Genomic DNA, 12,266 nt, shown 5'->3' on the forward strand with positions numbered 1-12,266 from the left:
ATGGGAAATGGGGGGTATCAGGTTCGAGGATGCCACCTGGGCAGTCGAGCAAAGCGCTAGAGGTCGTCTTGTGCTGATGAACAAGCGGAGTGAGCGAAAGCAAAATCGCAAGATTTCCGCGGGAAAGCTCACCTTTGCTGGCGCCACGGCGCTAGGGATCCTCCTTGGGAGCGTTGACGACGTCCTTCGTCCCTGCTTCTTCGTTAGCGGGCTTTAACTGGCCTGGGCTCGGGCTTGGACTCGTTGAGGATTTCTGTTCGTTTACATTTCGTTCTGCTCCTCCGCTTGACGCTAATCCTCCCGTCTCCTTGACTGGTGTCGATGATACTCCCATATATGATCCAGGGGGAGTACCGAGACCCTGTCTGACTCTCATGATCTTGCAGTCCGCATCTGTTATCAAAGGAGTCGACATCAACCTCGTGAACAGCCTCGCAAGTCGAGGGGAGGATACGCACAGTGAACCATTGAAGACTGATAGTCATCAGATCGCTCTGAGCAGTTCGGGCAGACCTGCACACGCGAGTTCAAGAGATCAGCGCCGAGATTCTTCTTCAACTCTTTTGAACGCAGTGATCGTCTGCTCACATAGTATACCATGTTCTGCCCCTTCTTGCGACGTATCCGTAGTCTGGTCGAGGGCCGTTGAGCTGGGCAGCGGTGTCGGACAAGAAGAACGCGGATTTCCGGACGCAGCCCTTCGGCTTGGATTTCGTCTCTCGCTTTGTGGTCGCCTGAACCTACGGGGTACTGACGGCTACATATTCGCGCTCAGTCCAGCGAGGAAAGCCCGCCAGAAAAAAAGACCCGGAAATTAGTCGAGTCCTGCAGCTGCGATATTTCTCGCATTCTTTCAGCTAATTCGTATGTCGCTAGTGTAGGACCGTGACCAGTCAGCAGACGGCTGGGTCGAGCCTCGAAATTTGAGCGAATCCATGGCAGGAATTCTGTCAAAAAGCTCCTTGCGACGACTCCTCGCAACTTCAACCTCCCCGCGATTCCAACCTCTTTCGCTCTCTGACTTGTTGCATTCGACTCGAATCGACGACCTCTACCCTCCTCCATCGGAACCAACTTCAGGTTGAGACTCGTCCGCTTCGACCTCCTTGCGAAGCTCGAAATCACGTTTTCACGCCCTTTCAGCACTTCCCTCCACCCTTGAACAGGTCTCGACGGATGTCAGACGCTAGCGATTCACATCTCGACATTTCCGACCCATTTTCCCGTTCTTTCGCGTCTCTTTCCGTACACCGACCTTCATTACCCCTCAGCATTTCTTCAAGTTCTTCTTCGACTTCAACTTATTCTTCTTCCGAATCTTCGATCCTCACTCCAGCCTCTTCGGTACTCTCGTTCCCTTCGCCGAAACTACCCATGGCCTCGCCCGGGAGTGCAGGCCTCACAAAGGGATTATCCACCTCGTCCAACAACTCCTTCCAAGACGCGACGGCAGTACCACTCTCGGCGACTCTGTCGGGAGCAGCCCCGCTCTCTCCCGCGAGTATGACGGCCCCTCTCGCTTCCTCGGCACCTATCAATACCTTCCCTGCCTTCACTCTCGCTCTCCTCACTGCTCTCGAATCCGACCCGGCGAGTATCGCACATCACCTTTCGAACCTCGCAGCGAGCCATGCAGCACCAGCTACGTTCATGTCGACTCCGGAAGGTAAACCTCAAGAGACGGATGCGATTGTTGCCTGCCTTAGTCGAATCGCCGATCGACTCCAACCTCACGACCAACTCTCCCCTCTCATCCCTTCGACTGAATCGTTCTCCCATACTCACAAACGTAGGCCGACCGAGCCGACACCGACAACGGCGGAAGCGAGGGAAGGAGAAGGAAATGATCCGATAGGTAATTCCGAGGGGGAACAGCTTTCAGAGCCCGAACTGTGGGCTGCGAGAAGACCTACCGTGGTGGGAGATACGCTCGAAGAGGCGAGACGGAATTACGAAGATCAGATTCAAGCGCTCAAAGTGTTACATGCCGAAGAGTTGCATCGTTCTCAACTCTCTCACGACAATGAAGTTCGGTACGTTCCTCTCTTCATGTCTGCAATCTCAACAACATACTGAGTTCTCGTGGGGCCCGCGTTAGATCCATCGCTGTCGTCACTTCGGCTATCGCTCGAGGAGAGTAAGTTCTCGTTCTCTCCGGTGATTCTCCACCTGAAGAGACCACTAGAGCTGACTCCGTCTATTCTTCTGTTCTATTCACAGTTTGACAAAGACTATCGACGCAGAAGTCGACGGTGAAATGGCTACTTTGAAGGAAACTATCAACGACATGGTTTACAAACTTCGACTGTTCTCCTCCGAGGTCACTCGAGTCTCGCTCGATGTCGGTACTATGGGTCAACTGGGAGGTCAAGCCGTCGTCACTGGCGTCGAAGGTACTTGGAAGACTTGTAAGTCAATCGTTTTTCAATCTCCTCTCGCGAAAGTTTCAGGGCTGAGATTTTGTTCTTTCACTCGACAGTGACCGAGACTGTCAACACTATGGCTACTCAATTGACGGTTCAAATTCGGTAAGCTCTCTCCTATTTCGCGGCATTCGAATCACGCTAATATTGCCGTTGAACTTTCAGATCTATCGCCATCGTTACATCTGCCATCGCTCGCGGAGAGTGAGTAGTCTCAGAATCTTTGAACCGTCGCACGAAGTACTCACTACTCTTCCTCTCTTCTTAGTCTCTCTAAAACGATCGACGCAGAAGTACAAGGAGAAATGGCAACTTTGAAAGAAACGGTCAACTCGATGGTCATGCGGTTGCGAATCTTCTCGGCTGAGGTAACTCGAGTAGCGAAGGAAGTAGGAACGGATGGACAATTGGGTGGACAAGCAGTCGTGCGAGATGTCGAGGGTACCTGGAAAGAACTTGTGAGAAGCCACTCTTCCTCCTCCTGCCCTCTTTCCTGAGCTCACTCGTATGCCTCTCTACTGCGCAGACTGAATCCGTCAATCAAATGGCTCAAAACTTGACGCTTCAAGTGCGAGAGATCGCATCCGTCACCAAAGCTGTCGCGAACGGAGATCTCACGAAGACGGTCGATATCGGAGCTCAAGGCGAGATTCGAGAACTCAAAACTACGGTCAACTCGATGGTGAGCCCCTCCCTTCCCGCTTTTTCGATCCACGAAAGATGAGCTGATGCAGGATTGTCTGTCATTCAGGTTGCTCAACTTCGAAGATTCGCTTCCGAAGTAACTCGAGTCGCTCTCGAGGTAGGAACCGAAGGTCAACTCGGAGGTACTGCCAACGTCGAGGGTGTACAAGGAGAATGGAAATCGCTAGTATACTCGGTCAACACGATGGCTATGAACCTTACTCAGTGAGTTTCCCCTCTTCCTATTCGAAACACGAGCTCTCGGCTCATCTTTGTGCCTCATCCTGCAGACAAGTACGATCCATCGCAGACGTCACTCGAGCAGTAGCAGAGGGAGATTTGTCAAGGAAGATCGATGTCGAGGTCAAGGGAGAAATGCTGGATCTCAAGGTTTGTCGTCCTCATTCGTCTCATCATCGCTCTCGTCAACTGACCTCGCTCCATCTCCCGACAGCTCACGGTCAACTCCATGGTCGACTCGCTTCGTCTGTTCGCCGCAGAAGTTACGAGAGTCGCGAAAGAAGTAGGAACTGACGGTCAACTCGGAGGTCAAGCTTACGTGTCAGTCTCTTTTCTTTATTCGCTCCGGATGCTGTCGAAACTGACCAGACGCCGTGTTTATAGTATCAACGTCTCTGGAGAATGGAAATCGCTCGTCGATTCGGTCAATCAAATGTGTGGAAATTTGACCGATCAAGTACGAAGTATCGCTAAAGCCACTGTAAGCTCCTTTCGCGCTCTCTCATGTTCGCCTCGATGCTCACTTCTCGTCTGGGCTCGCAGACTGCCGTCGCTCGAGGAGACTTGTCGCAAAAGGTTACGATCGAAGCGAATGGAGAGGTTCTTCAACTCGTCGTGACGATCAACTCCATGGTTGACCGAGTGAGTCTCACAGTCGTGTACTGTCCTCCTTCTCCTTTCACTGACTGGCTCATTCGTTCCCTTTCAGCTTGCTACTTTCGCTTCCGAGGTCACTCGAGTCGCTCACGAGGTCGGAACGAAAGGAAATCTAGGTGTTACCGCCAAGGTCGACAACATCGAGGGAACCTGGCAAGAGATTACGTAAGCCTCACTCCCAAGTCTAAGTATTTCCTCGAAGTAAGCTGATCAATCTTCCTTTTCTATAGCGCGAACGTCAACACGATGGCGACTAACTTGACGTCTCAAGTGCGAGCGTTCGCTCAAATCTCTGCCGCCGCTACCGAGGGAGACTTCAGCTCTTTCGTCACCGTCGAAGCAAGCGGAGAGATGGATTCGCTCAAGACCAAGATCAACAAGATGGTCTTCTCGTTGCGAGATTCGCTGCAAAAGAACACGATGGCAAGGGAGGCTGCCGAGTTGGCCAACAGGTCCAAGTCCGAGTTCCTCGCCAACATGTCGCACGAGATTCGTACTCCGATGAACGGGTACGCCGAGTCTCTTTTCCCTGCGCGCTTGAGATTGCGCGACTGACTCGATCTCTCCTCGTGCAGTATCATTGGGTTGACCGGAGTTACACTCGAGACTGATCTCACTCGTCAACAACGAGAGAATCTCATGATCGTTTCGAACCTCGCAAACTCGCTACTACTCATCATCGACGACATTCTCGATATCTCGAAGATCGAAGCCGGACGAATGACCGTCGAATCGATTCCGTTCAGTGCTCGATCTGCCGTCTTCGGTATCCTCAAGACTCTCGCGGTCAAGGCTACTCAAAGTCGTCTTGACTTGATGTACTCGGTCGAATCCGACATTCCCGATCTTCTCGTCGGTGATCCATTTCGTCTCCGTCAAGTCATCACAAATCTCGTCGGTAACGCTATCAAGGTACGTCCACCTCGAACAGAAATGTTTGGCTGTTGCAGAAGCTGATCTTGTCGGTCTTCTGGTGTTAGTTCACTCAAAGAGGTCAAGTCGCTCTCTCGTGCCGACTACAAGCCGCCGACCTCGAAGAGAAGACGTATCAACTTGAATTCTGTATCAGCGATACGGGTATCGGAATCAAACCTGACAAGCTCAACCTCATCTTCGACACTTTCGCTCAAGCTGATGGATCAACGACGAGAAAGTATGGAGGAACTGGTCTCGGGCTCACGAGTCAGTCGAAGCTCTTCCTCCTCTGACCCTTCGTAGAGCTGAATGTCTGTCATTCTCGTCGACAGTTTCGAAACGACTTGTTCAGCTCATGGGAGGTGAACTTTGGGTAACTTCGCAATTCGGGCGAGGGTCTCAATTCTACTTTACTATTCAATGGTGAGCCATCGATCTGCCTTTTCATTCACAGAGCTCGACGCTGAACCGTGCTGCTTCTAGTCGTATCGGAGAATGGAATCTCGATCAAGTTCGACAGAAGACGCTCATTCCTCATCCAGGTCGAAGGATCCTTTTCATCGACACGCTCCATCACGACCCGAGTGTCATCGAATCTGTCGAACAACTCGGCCTCGAGATTACCGTCGTCGATACGATGGAGGAGGCCTGCATGCTCGATCAATCGCAGACTGGCTACTTCGACACTGTCCTCGTCGACCAACTTTCGATTGTCGAACGCCTGCGAGATGTCGAACATCTTCGCTACATCCCTCTTGTCCTCATCACTCCTCAGATCCCTCAACTCAACCTCAAAGTAAGGCTCCACCGTGTTTTGACGTGGTTTTCCTCGCTGACATCTGCTTCTTCCTTCAGTACTGCCTCGATTTCGGTGTCGCCAACTGTGTCGAGTCGCCGACGAACGCTCAAGATATGTGTAACGCGCTCTTGCCCGCGCTCGAAGCCAGCAACCGGATACCTTCCGAGCGAGGAGGAGACGCTTCGTTCAAGGTACTTCTCGCCGAAGACAGTGAGTTGTCTCTCGTTGTACCCCCGAGTTGTCTTTCGCTAACAGACTCATTCGCTCTGTAGATATCGTCAACCAAAAAGTCGCCCTCAAGTTCCTCGAGAGTGCAGGTCATCAAACCGAAGTCGTCGAGAACGGTGCCTTGGCCCTCGAAGCCGTCAAGAAGAACTTCTACGATGTGAGTCGCTAGAATCTGTCTTGAAGTCTGACAGATCCGGCTGACACGTCTCGTTACTCGGAATAGATCGTGCTCATGGATCTCAGCATGCCTTTCATGGGAGGAATGGTTCGTCTCTGTTGTTTTCGTCTCTGCCGCTCTACGCGAGCTGACACAGAGAATTACATTTTGTAGGAGGCGACGCAAATCATTCGCAAGTTCGAGGAGCAAAATGGCCTCGAACGACTACCGATCGTCGCACTCACCGCTCACGCTATGCTCGGAGACCGTGAGAAGTGTATTCAAGCTGGAATGGGTAAGCATCTATCCTTCAGCTTATGTTGACCCGGATCTGATCTTTCATCTCGCTTCGCGCAGACGATTACCTCACGAAGCCTTTGCGAAAACCGGATCTCCTCGCGATCATCAACAAGATCGTCTTACAGCGAAGAGCAGGTGAGTCTCGCTCTTCGCATCAACGCGTCGTCGTCAGTGCTAATACTCCTAGTCGCGGTCGCTAGGTCTCTTTGCGAACCCGAATTCGAATCAATCCCGCAAGAACGATCTTCGAGATCACTGATTCTGACTCTCTTCTCTCGTCGTTCACCCCTCTTTCGCCTGAAACTTATCATACTCTTTGGTACATTTCTATACCCTTTCCAATTTTCGTTACCTCCATTGTTTTGATCATTAGTTGTCCTTGTCGCTCTTGTTGCCAGTGCAAATGCCTCTTCTCGCCCATGACGACCCTTGTCCACCCTCTCATCGAAATGAGCCGGTCGCTGCATTCAATTTCGTCGCTTCAACATTCCTCCGACCCAATTTGACACCGGAGTTTTGGCCCAATTTCAACGAGGTGAGTCGTGTGCAGAGTGCCCTTCGAACCTTTCTCTGGGCTCCGCGCTAACGACTTTATCCCCCATTTCGAGGAGTCTGTTTTTAGATCAAAAACTTTGAAATTCGCTCCCCCATTCGAGATTCGCTTTGATTTTCTGTAATTCCGCTTCGCTCTCCTCGCTCTCCTCGCTCTGCTTGCTTTCCTCTCTCCATCCTCTCGTTTCCTCTTCGACTCGAATACCCACTGTCGAGACTCTCAGCCCGACTATCACCGTCAAAGATGGGAATCTTACAACAATTCAGTGAGTCATTCCCTCTCGAGATTGACCCCTTCCCTGTCCCCACTCCCCTTTCTTTCCGGACTGTGTAGCCTCTCTGTCGCTGCTTTCAGGTGGCGAGTGAGAATCGAGGACGACGGTCAGGAGGGCGTGAATTATAAGGCATCTCGCAAACCTGTTTGACTGACTTCCATCGTTTCCCTCCATCCACCCTCTCCCCACCTCATCCTTCCTACTCGTCGCCCTTTCCTCTGACACTCCCTCGTCTCAGTTGCCAATCTTCCGAGAACTCCACCGAAATCTGAGCGAAGCACCATTTCGCTCGGAAGCGTCTTGGGCTCAATCACTTTCTTGCAATATATCGTCTTCTCCGTCAACTGGTTGGCATGGACCGTCGATGGAATCGACTTCTTTGCCGTCTCGGTAAGTCTAGTTCTCTCGCGGACTGCCCATGGCTATAGCTGATTTCGCCACGCTCTCTTTTTCAGCTCGCCGCTTCCCGTCTTTCTGAATTCTTCAACCAGCCTTTGAAGACCATCACCACTGCTATCACCCTTACCCTCCTTTTCAGGCCGCTCGGTAAGCGTCTTTCCTTTCGCTATTCTCGATCTTTGCACAGATTTTGCGAACGCTCGTTACTGACAACGAACGCTTGTTTCTGCAGGTGCCATTATCTTTGGGCTCGCCGCTGATCGATACGGACGCAAATGGCCTCTCATCATCGATCTACTTTGTTGCGCCGTTTTGAGTCTGGCTACAGGTCAGTCAATGCGCAAACTAGCTTTCGTCCGGATGCTGATATGTTCGCATTACTAGCTTTCACGAAGGATTTCGGCGCTTTCCTCGCAGTACGCAGTCTCTTCGGTATTGCCATGGGAGGTATTTGGCCGTGCGCGGCCGCCGCTGCGCTCGAGGAACTACCCGTCGAAGCTCGAGGACTCTTTTCGGGAATTCTTCAGCAAGGATACGCGGTCGGTACGTCTGCCCCTGTCTGAGTCCCTTCTACCTTGTACTTACCGGTCTACTCTCCAGGTTACTTGATCAGCGCCGTCATCAACCTCACCCTCGTCGCGCAACATGACGATTGGAGAATCTTGTTCTTCTTCGCGGCGGCAGTCTCAACTTTCGCAGCCATCCTACGACTATGTCTCCCCGAATCTACCTACTTCCTCGAACGACGTGCCGCCGAGAAGGCTTCTGGAAATGCGGTTTCGAGCTCACGAAAATCGAAGGTTTTCATTCGCGAAGCGGGCCGTGCACTCAAACTTCACTGGGTTCGCTGTGTATTCGCTCTCTGCCTCATGACAGGGTACGTTCTTCCACCTATTCAGTATATCGTGTTGGAGGAGGTTGCAATCCGCCGGAGGTGATTGCGTCCCAAACCTTTTGCCTCAGCGGTTTTGTTTTCCTCACATTCGCTTACTAGATCCTGAGCCAACGTTATCTTCCTTGTAGGTTCAACTTCTTCTCGCACGGCAGTCAAGACGTCTACCCATCGCTCATCAAGGAAGGCAAGGGTCTCAGCGCTCATGAAGCTACTTTGGCGACCATCATCGGGAACTGCGGAGCCGTCGCTGGAGGAACTATCGCCGGATACGTTTCGCAATACCTCGGTCGTCGTCTCACAATCATCGTCTGCTGTCTTTGGAGTATCGCCTTCATTCCTCTCTGGTACCTCCCGAACAGCTTCGGACCCCTTGCGGCCGGGGCTTTCTGCATGCAAATGGGCGTTCAGGGCGCGTGGGTAAGTCATTAATCAGCCACTGCATCTGCAGCGCGAACAGAAAACTGATCGGTAAGGGTTCATCGATTTAGGGAGTCGTCCCCATTTATCTATCAGAGATCTCTCCAGTTGCGTTCCGTGCTGTTTTCCCCGGTCTCTTCTACCAGTGAGCCCTTCTCCTTCGAACAACGTCAATGTATCAGCTCGTGCTAATTCCGTTTTTTCTTTTCTTGTTTTCTTTTTTGTGTGTTCTCCATAGACTCGGGAACATGGTATCGAGTGCATCTGCGCAGATCGAAGCCACGGCTGGATCAAACCTCAGAACGGCAGAGGGACGCCCAGATTACGGAAAGGTTGGTGCGATTTTGATCGGTGAGTCTCTTGCGTTCTCGAATTTCCCTCAACGAGGCACTGACGCAGATTCCGCAGGCGTCGTTGCGTGTTGGTTGATTGCCTGTAGCCTCATCGGTCGCGAGTACCACGGTTCCCACTTTGAGAAGGGTAAAGCTGCTTTTGTGAGTCGTGCTTGTCTATCTGAGTTGTTCCTCGTTCCAAGAGACTGACTCTGACTATGATATCCGACTTGAAAGGAGGAGGGTGCCGGAAACGACGAGATCGAAGAACGTAAGATCGATCTGACCTGATCAACCTTTGAACGAAATCTGACTCTTCCTGCCACTGCAGTCGACGACAAGGCTGTCTCCGCTCGTCCATACAACTCCGAAAAAGGAATGTACAAGGGAGAAGAATCTCACCGCGAACAAGCCTCAGTTTCGGATGGCGTGGAAAAGGCTTCCACTCGCGAATCTTCCCACTACTAGTCCACTCGCTTCTCTCGTCTGTGTATATATCATATCGTCGTACTTTGTCGCTGTATGGGGTGATTACGTGTTCAAGGTTGGAATCTCACAATTGAACCTTTGAGAACCGAAAGTTGTACCGGAGAAAGCTCAGACCAATTCAGACTCCTTCTCGATATTTCTCCGACTTCTCCGACTCGCGAACAGCTTCTAGGCGGCTCGCCGGTAGACTGCTCGTCGTCTTCTTCCGACTCTTCTTTCCATTGCGTCTCGTCCGACTTTCCAATTTCAATCTCTTCTACAAAACGCGCGCACGACGAACTCACCGCTCACACGCACGCTCGTTGTTCCTTCCTCTCCGTGGTCCACAGAGACTTGTCAGAAAGGATCGGGAAGCTCGAATGTGAAGGGAGGCGAAAGAACGTAGGGATTCCTCGGGAAGAGCCGAGGGAGGCGGTCTGCGTGCGCCTACATTGTCAGCTTCGATTATCAGAGTAGCCTAAAGAGCAGCTCAGGCTCACCTCGAAGGACGCTGAGCGGTCAACCTTGAATGGGAGATGAAGACGAGCTGAAGCTGAAGAGGTCGAGAAGATTGGTCCTTAGTGCGCGTCTAGACCTTCGACTAGGCTGTTGTATGTTCTACCGTGAGCGTGGGGTCGTTCTGATCATCGAGTGAAGCGTCAGAGAGCAAAAGTTGATCGATCCTTTCTCATCTCCTTTCGACTCTCGCACCTCCGCCTGCCTCACAAGAGCTCACCCGACTCGTGCTAGAACTCAGCAAGACTTCTAGCGACCTCGACGTAGCAAGACGCGCGCTCCGGATGATCTGGAGCCGGATCCAACGAGTGTTCGGACACACTTCCTTTCTTCACCTCTCCCCTCCCCCAAAAGCTGAACTGAGCATGAGCGGATTCAAGTGAGGAGCAGTCAAAAGATATTACAACACTATGTCGCCTTGAGTAAGCTGGAATCTGACGAACTTCACAAGCTTTTACCATGGAACTGGATTTGGGGGGACTGACTTGCAGACAGCGATTCTTGGTCGATTGCGATACTCAAAAGTTTAACCTGCAGATAGTTCGAGCTATAGGGGAACAACGTGAAGTAACGAGAGCAAAGAAGGGGAAAATTCTCGGAACGACTCAATTTCCCAGGGTCATCTCGAGATTGGACGACTGGCCTACTTTATCAAAGAGCCTTCGGAGAATCTCGATGTCGGGACGACTCGAATCCGGGCTCGGTATGCACTTGCAGGCGTTCATCGTGTGTTTGAAGTAACCGAGGTTTTCGGTAGTCAAAGGAGGAGGACCCCCTTGTCGAGAGGCGAGAGCACCGAGGACTGCAATGAGAATGAGGAAACGATGTTGGAAAATCGAATACCATCCGGCTGAAGAAGCTAAGTTGCGGGCTGCTGTCGACTGTCGTCTCAAAAGAGCTTCACTTTCGAGAAGATACGCCATGAAATCGAACGGGCGTTTGACGACGAGTTCAATCGAGTCCTCGATCTCTACTTGAGCTTCCTGCTTGTCCTCGTCTACATTTCCCCCGAACAGTGGAACTTGGAAAGCGTATGATCGCAGAAATCTCGAAACGTCGTTTCTGGTGTTGAGTGGACCAGCGCCCGTGTTATGAAGAAGCGCCTAACGAACGATCGAGAGCACCAGGTTGCTGGTCAGCGCGTGGCGTGAGTGCAGAAAAAGCTTGGACGCACCAAGAAAAGACCCTCTCGCGTTTCCTTAGGTCGTACTGTTTCGGACAGCTTTAAACCTCCCACCCCAGCTCCAACGTGCCGGATTCCACTCTCGAGCACTATGTCGATGAAGGGTAATCCGTCATAGAACTTGTCTCGTAACTCCCAAATGAACTGAACCTCCTCGTCATTCAAAGCTGGCCATTCGAAGGCCGCTTTCCCACAGACTCGTTTGTGTACTTTCCAGATCTGTTATGGTAGGACAGTCGAGGGCAGAATCAGCGCCACGCAGAGGTTCGAAGGAATGAAGGAAAGACGTTGAAAGCGAAAGGATTGAACGAATGATGGTGGTAGGAACTCACGAGTTCCTGATGATCAATCGAGCAGAAGAACATCCATCCTAGCCCTGCCTTTGAACAGGCTGAACACCTCAACGTTGTTTTCTTCCCGCAAACTACGCATTCTCCACCCAGTAATGTTCCGCTGTTCGCCGCTGAAGTCATCGTGCCAACCGTGTGGTTGATCCGTGGCGAAGAAAGAGTATCGCTACGGCGGGATAGGATGAGAAGAGAGGAGAGAGACAAAAAGGAAACCGAGTTGCCCTCGAGCCTTTCATCCTTCCCGCACTCCGCGGTAACTCCGCCAGGAGTCTTTTCCAGGCGGTTTTGTATACTCTCGCATAGCGCTGTAAGCGAACGTGCGGAAGTCTAACACTGTCGCCTGCAACTTTCGCGCGAAAACTCCTGAGCGAGTCTTCCAATTTCGTTGTGAAGTCGACGAAGCTCTCTACAACGAGCTTCGTATCGAGTCTGCAGAGGTCTACCTCAACGGACACCTTCGAGATGGGAGGAGAGAT

At 51.7% G+C, this 12,266-nt stretch overlaps 4 protein-coding genes across 4 annotated transcripts; 2 read left to right on the plus strand and 2 right to left on the minus strand.

Moving 5' to 3' along the window:
- Window positions 1-151: 151 nt before the first annotated feature.
- On the minus strand, window positions 152-600 carry JCM6883_003765 (uncharacterized protein; the record flags this gene model as incomplete). The annotated part of the gene is made up of 3 exons (XM_076628736.1): window positions 152-393; window positions 459-513; window positions 589-600. The coding sequence occupies 3 exons, from the start codon at window positions 598-600 to the stop codon at window positions 152-154; spliced, it is 309 nt and encodes a 102-aa protein (XP_076491472.1).
- Window positions 601-1,176: 576 nt separating this feature from the next.
- Window positions 1,177-6,662, plus strand: JCM6883_003766 (uncharacterized protein; the record flags this gene model as incomplete). The annotated part of the gene is made up of 24 exons (XM_076628737.1): window positions 1,177-2,033; window positions 2,099-2,137; window positions 2,221-2,408; window positions 2,480-2,528; window positions 2,589-2,627; window positions 2,692-2,881; window positions 2,950-3,105; window positions 3,175-3,332; window positions 3,398-3,497; window positions 3,562-3,668; window positions 3,732-3,828; window positions 3,891-3,989; window positions 4,057-4,169; window positions 4,235-4,513; window positions 4,580-4,916; window positions 4,985-5,186; window positions 5,252-5,342; window positions 5,403-5,715; window positions 5,775-5,928; window positions 5,991-6,103; window positions 6,170-6,211; window positions 6,278-6,398; window positions 6,461-6,538; window positions 6,604-6,662. The coding sequence occupies 24 exons, from the start codon at window positions 1,177-1,179 to the stop codon at window positions 6,660-6,662; spliced, it is 3,981 nt and encodes a 1,326-aa protein (XP_076491473.1).
- A 537-nt stretch (window positions 6,663-7,199) lies between these two features.
- On the plus strand, window positions 7,200-9,741 carry JEN1 (monocarboxylate/H+ symporter; the record flags this gene model as incomplete). Its single annotated transcript, XM_076628738.1, has 12 exons — window positions 7,200-7,221; window positions 7,469-7,620; window positions 7,686-7,776; window positions 7,862-7,957; window positions 8,014-8,172; window positions 8,230-8,506; window positions 8,653-8,941; window positions 9,013-9,086; window positions 9,180-9,292; window positions 9,350-9,435; window positions 9,511-9,544; window positions 9,605-9,741. The coding sequence occupies 12 exons, from the start codon at window positions 7,200-7,202 to the stop codon at window positions 9,739-9,741; spliced, it is 1,530 nt and encodes a 509-aa protein (XP_076491474.1).
- A 1,121-nt stretch (window positions 9,742-10,862) lies between these two features.
- Window positions 10,863-11,913, minus strand: JCM6883_003768 (zinc finger MYND domain-containing protein; the record flags this gene model as incomplete). The annotated part of the gene is made up of 3 exons (XM_076628739.1): window positions 10,863-11,360; window positions 11,432-11,659; window positions 11,773-11,913. The coding sequence occupies 3 exons, from the start codon at window positions 11,911-11,913 to the stop codon at window positions 10,863-10,865; spliced, it is 867 nt and encodes a 288-aa protein (XP_076491475.1).
- Between the last annotated feature and the right edge of the window lie 353 nt (window positions 11,914-12,266).

Source organism: Sporobolomyces salmoneus, assembly GCF_050403485.1.
Source record: "Sporobolomyces salmoneus JCM6883 DNA, S_salmoneus_JCM6883_v1_ctg2, whole genome shotgun sequence".
NCBI classification, from domain to species: Eukaryota; Fungi; Basidiomycota; class Microbotryomycetes; order Sporidiobolales; family Sporidiobolaceae; genus Sporobolomyces; species Sporobolomyces salmoneus.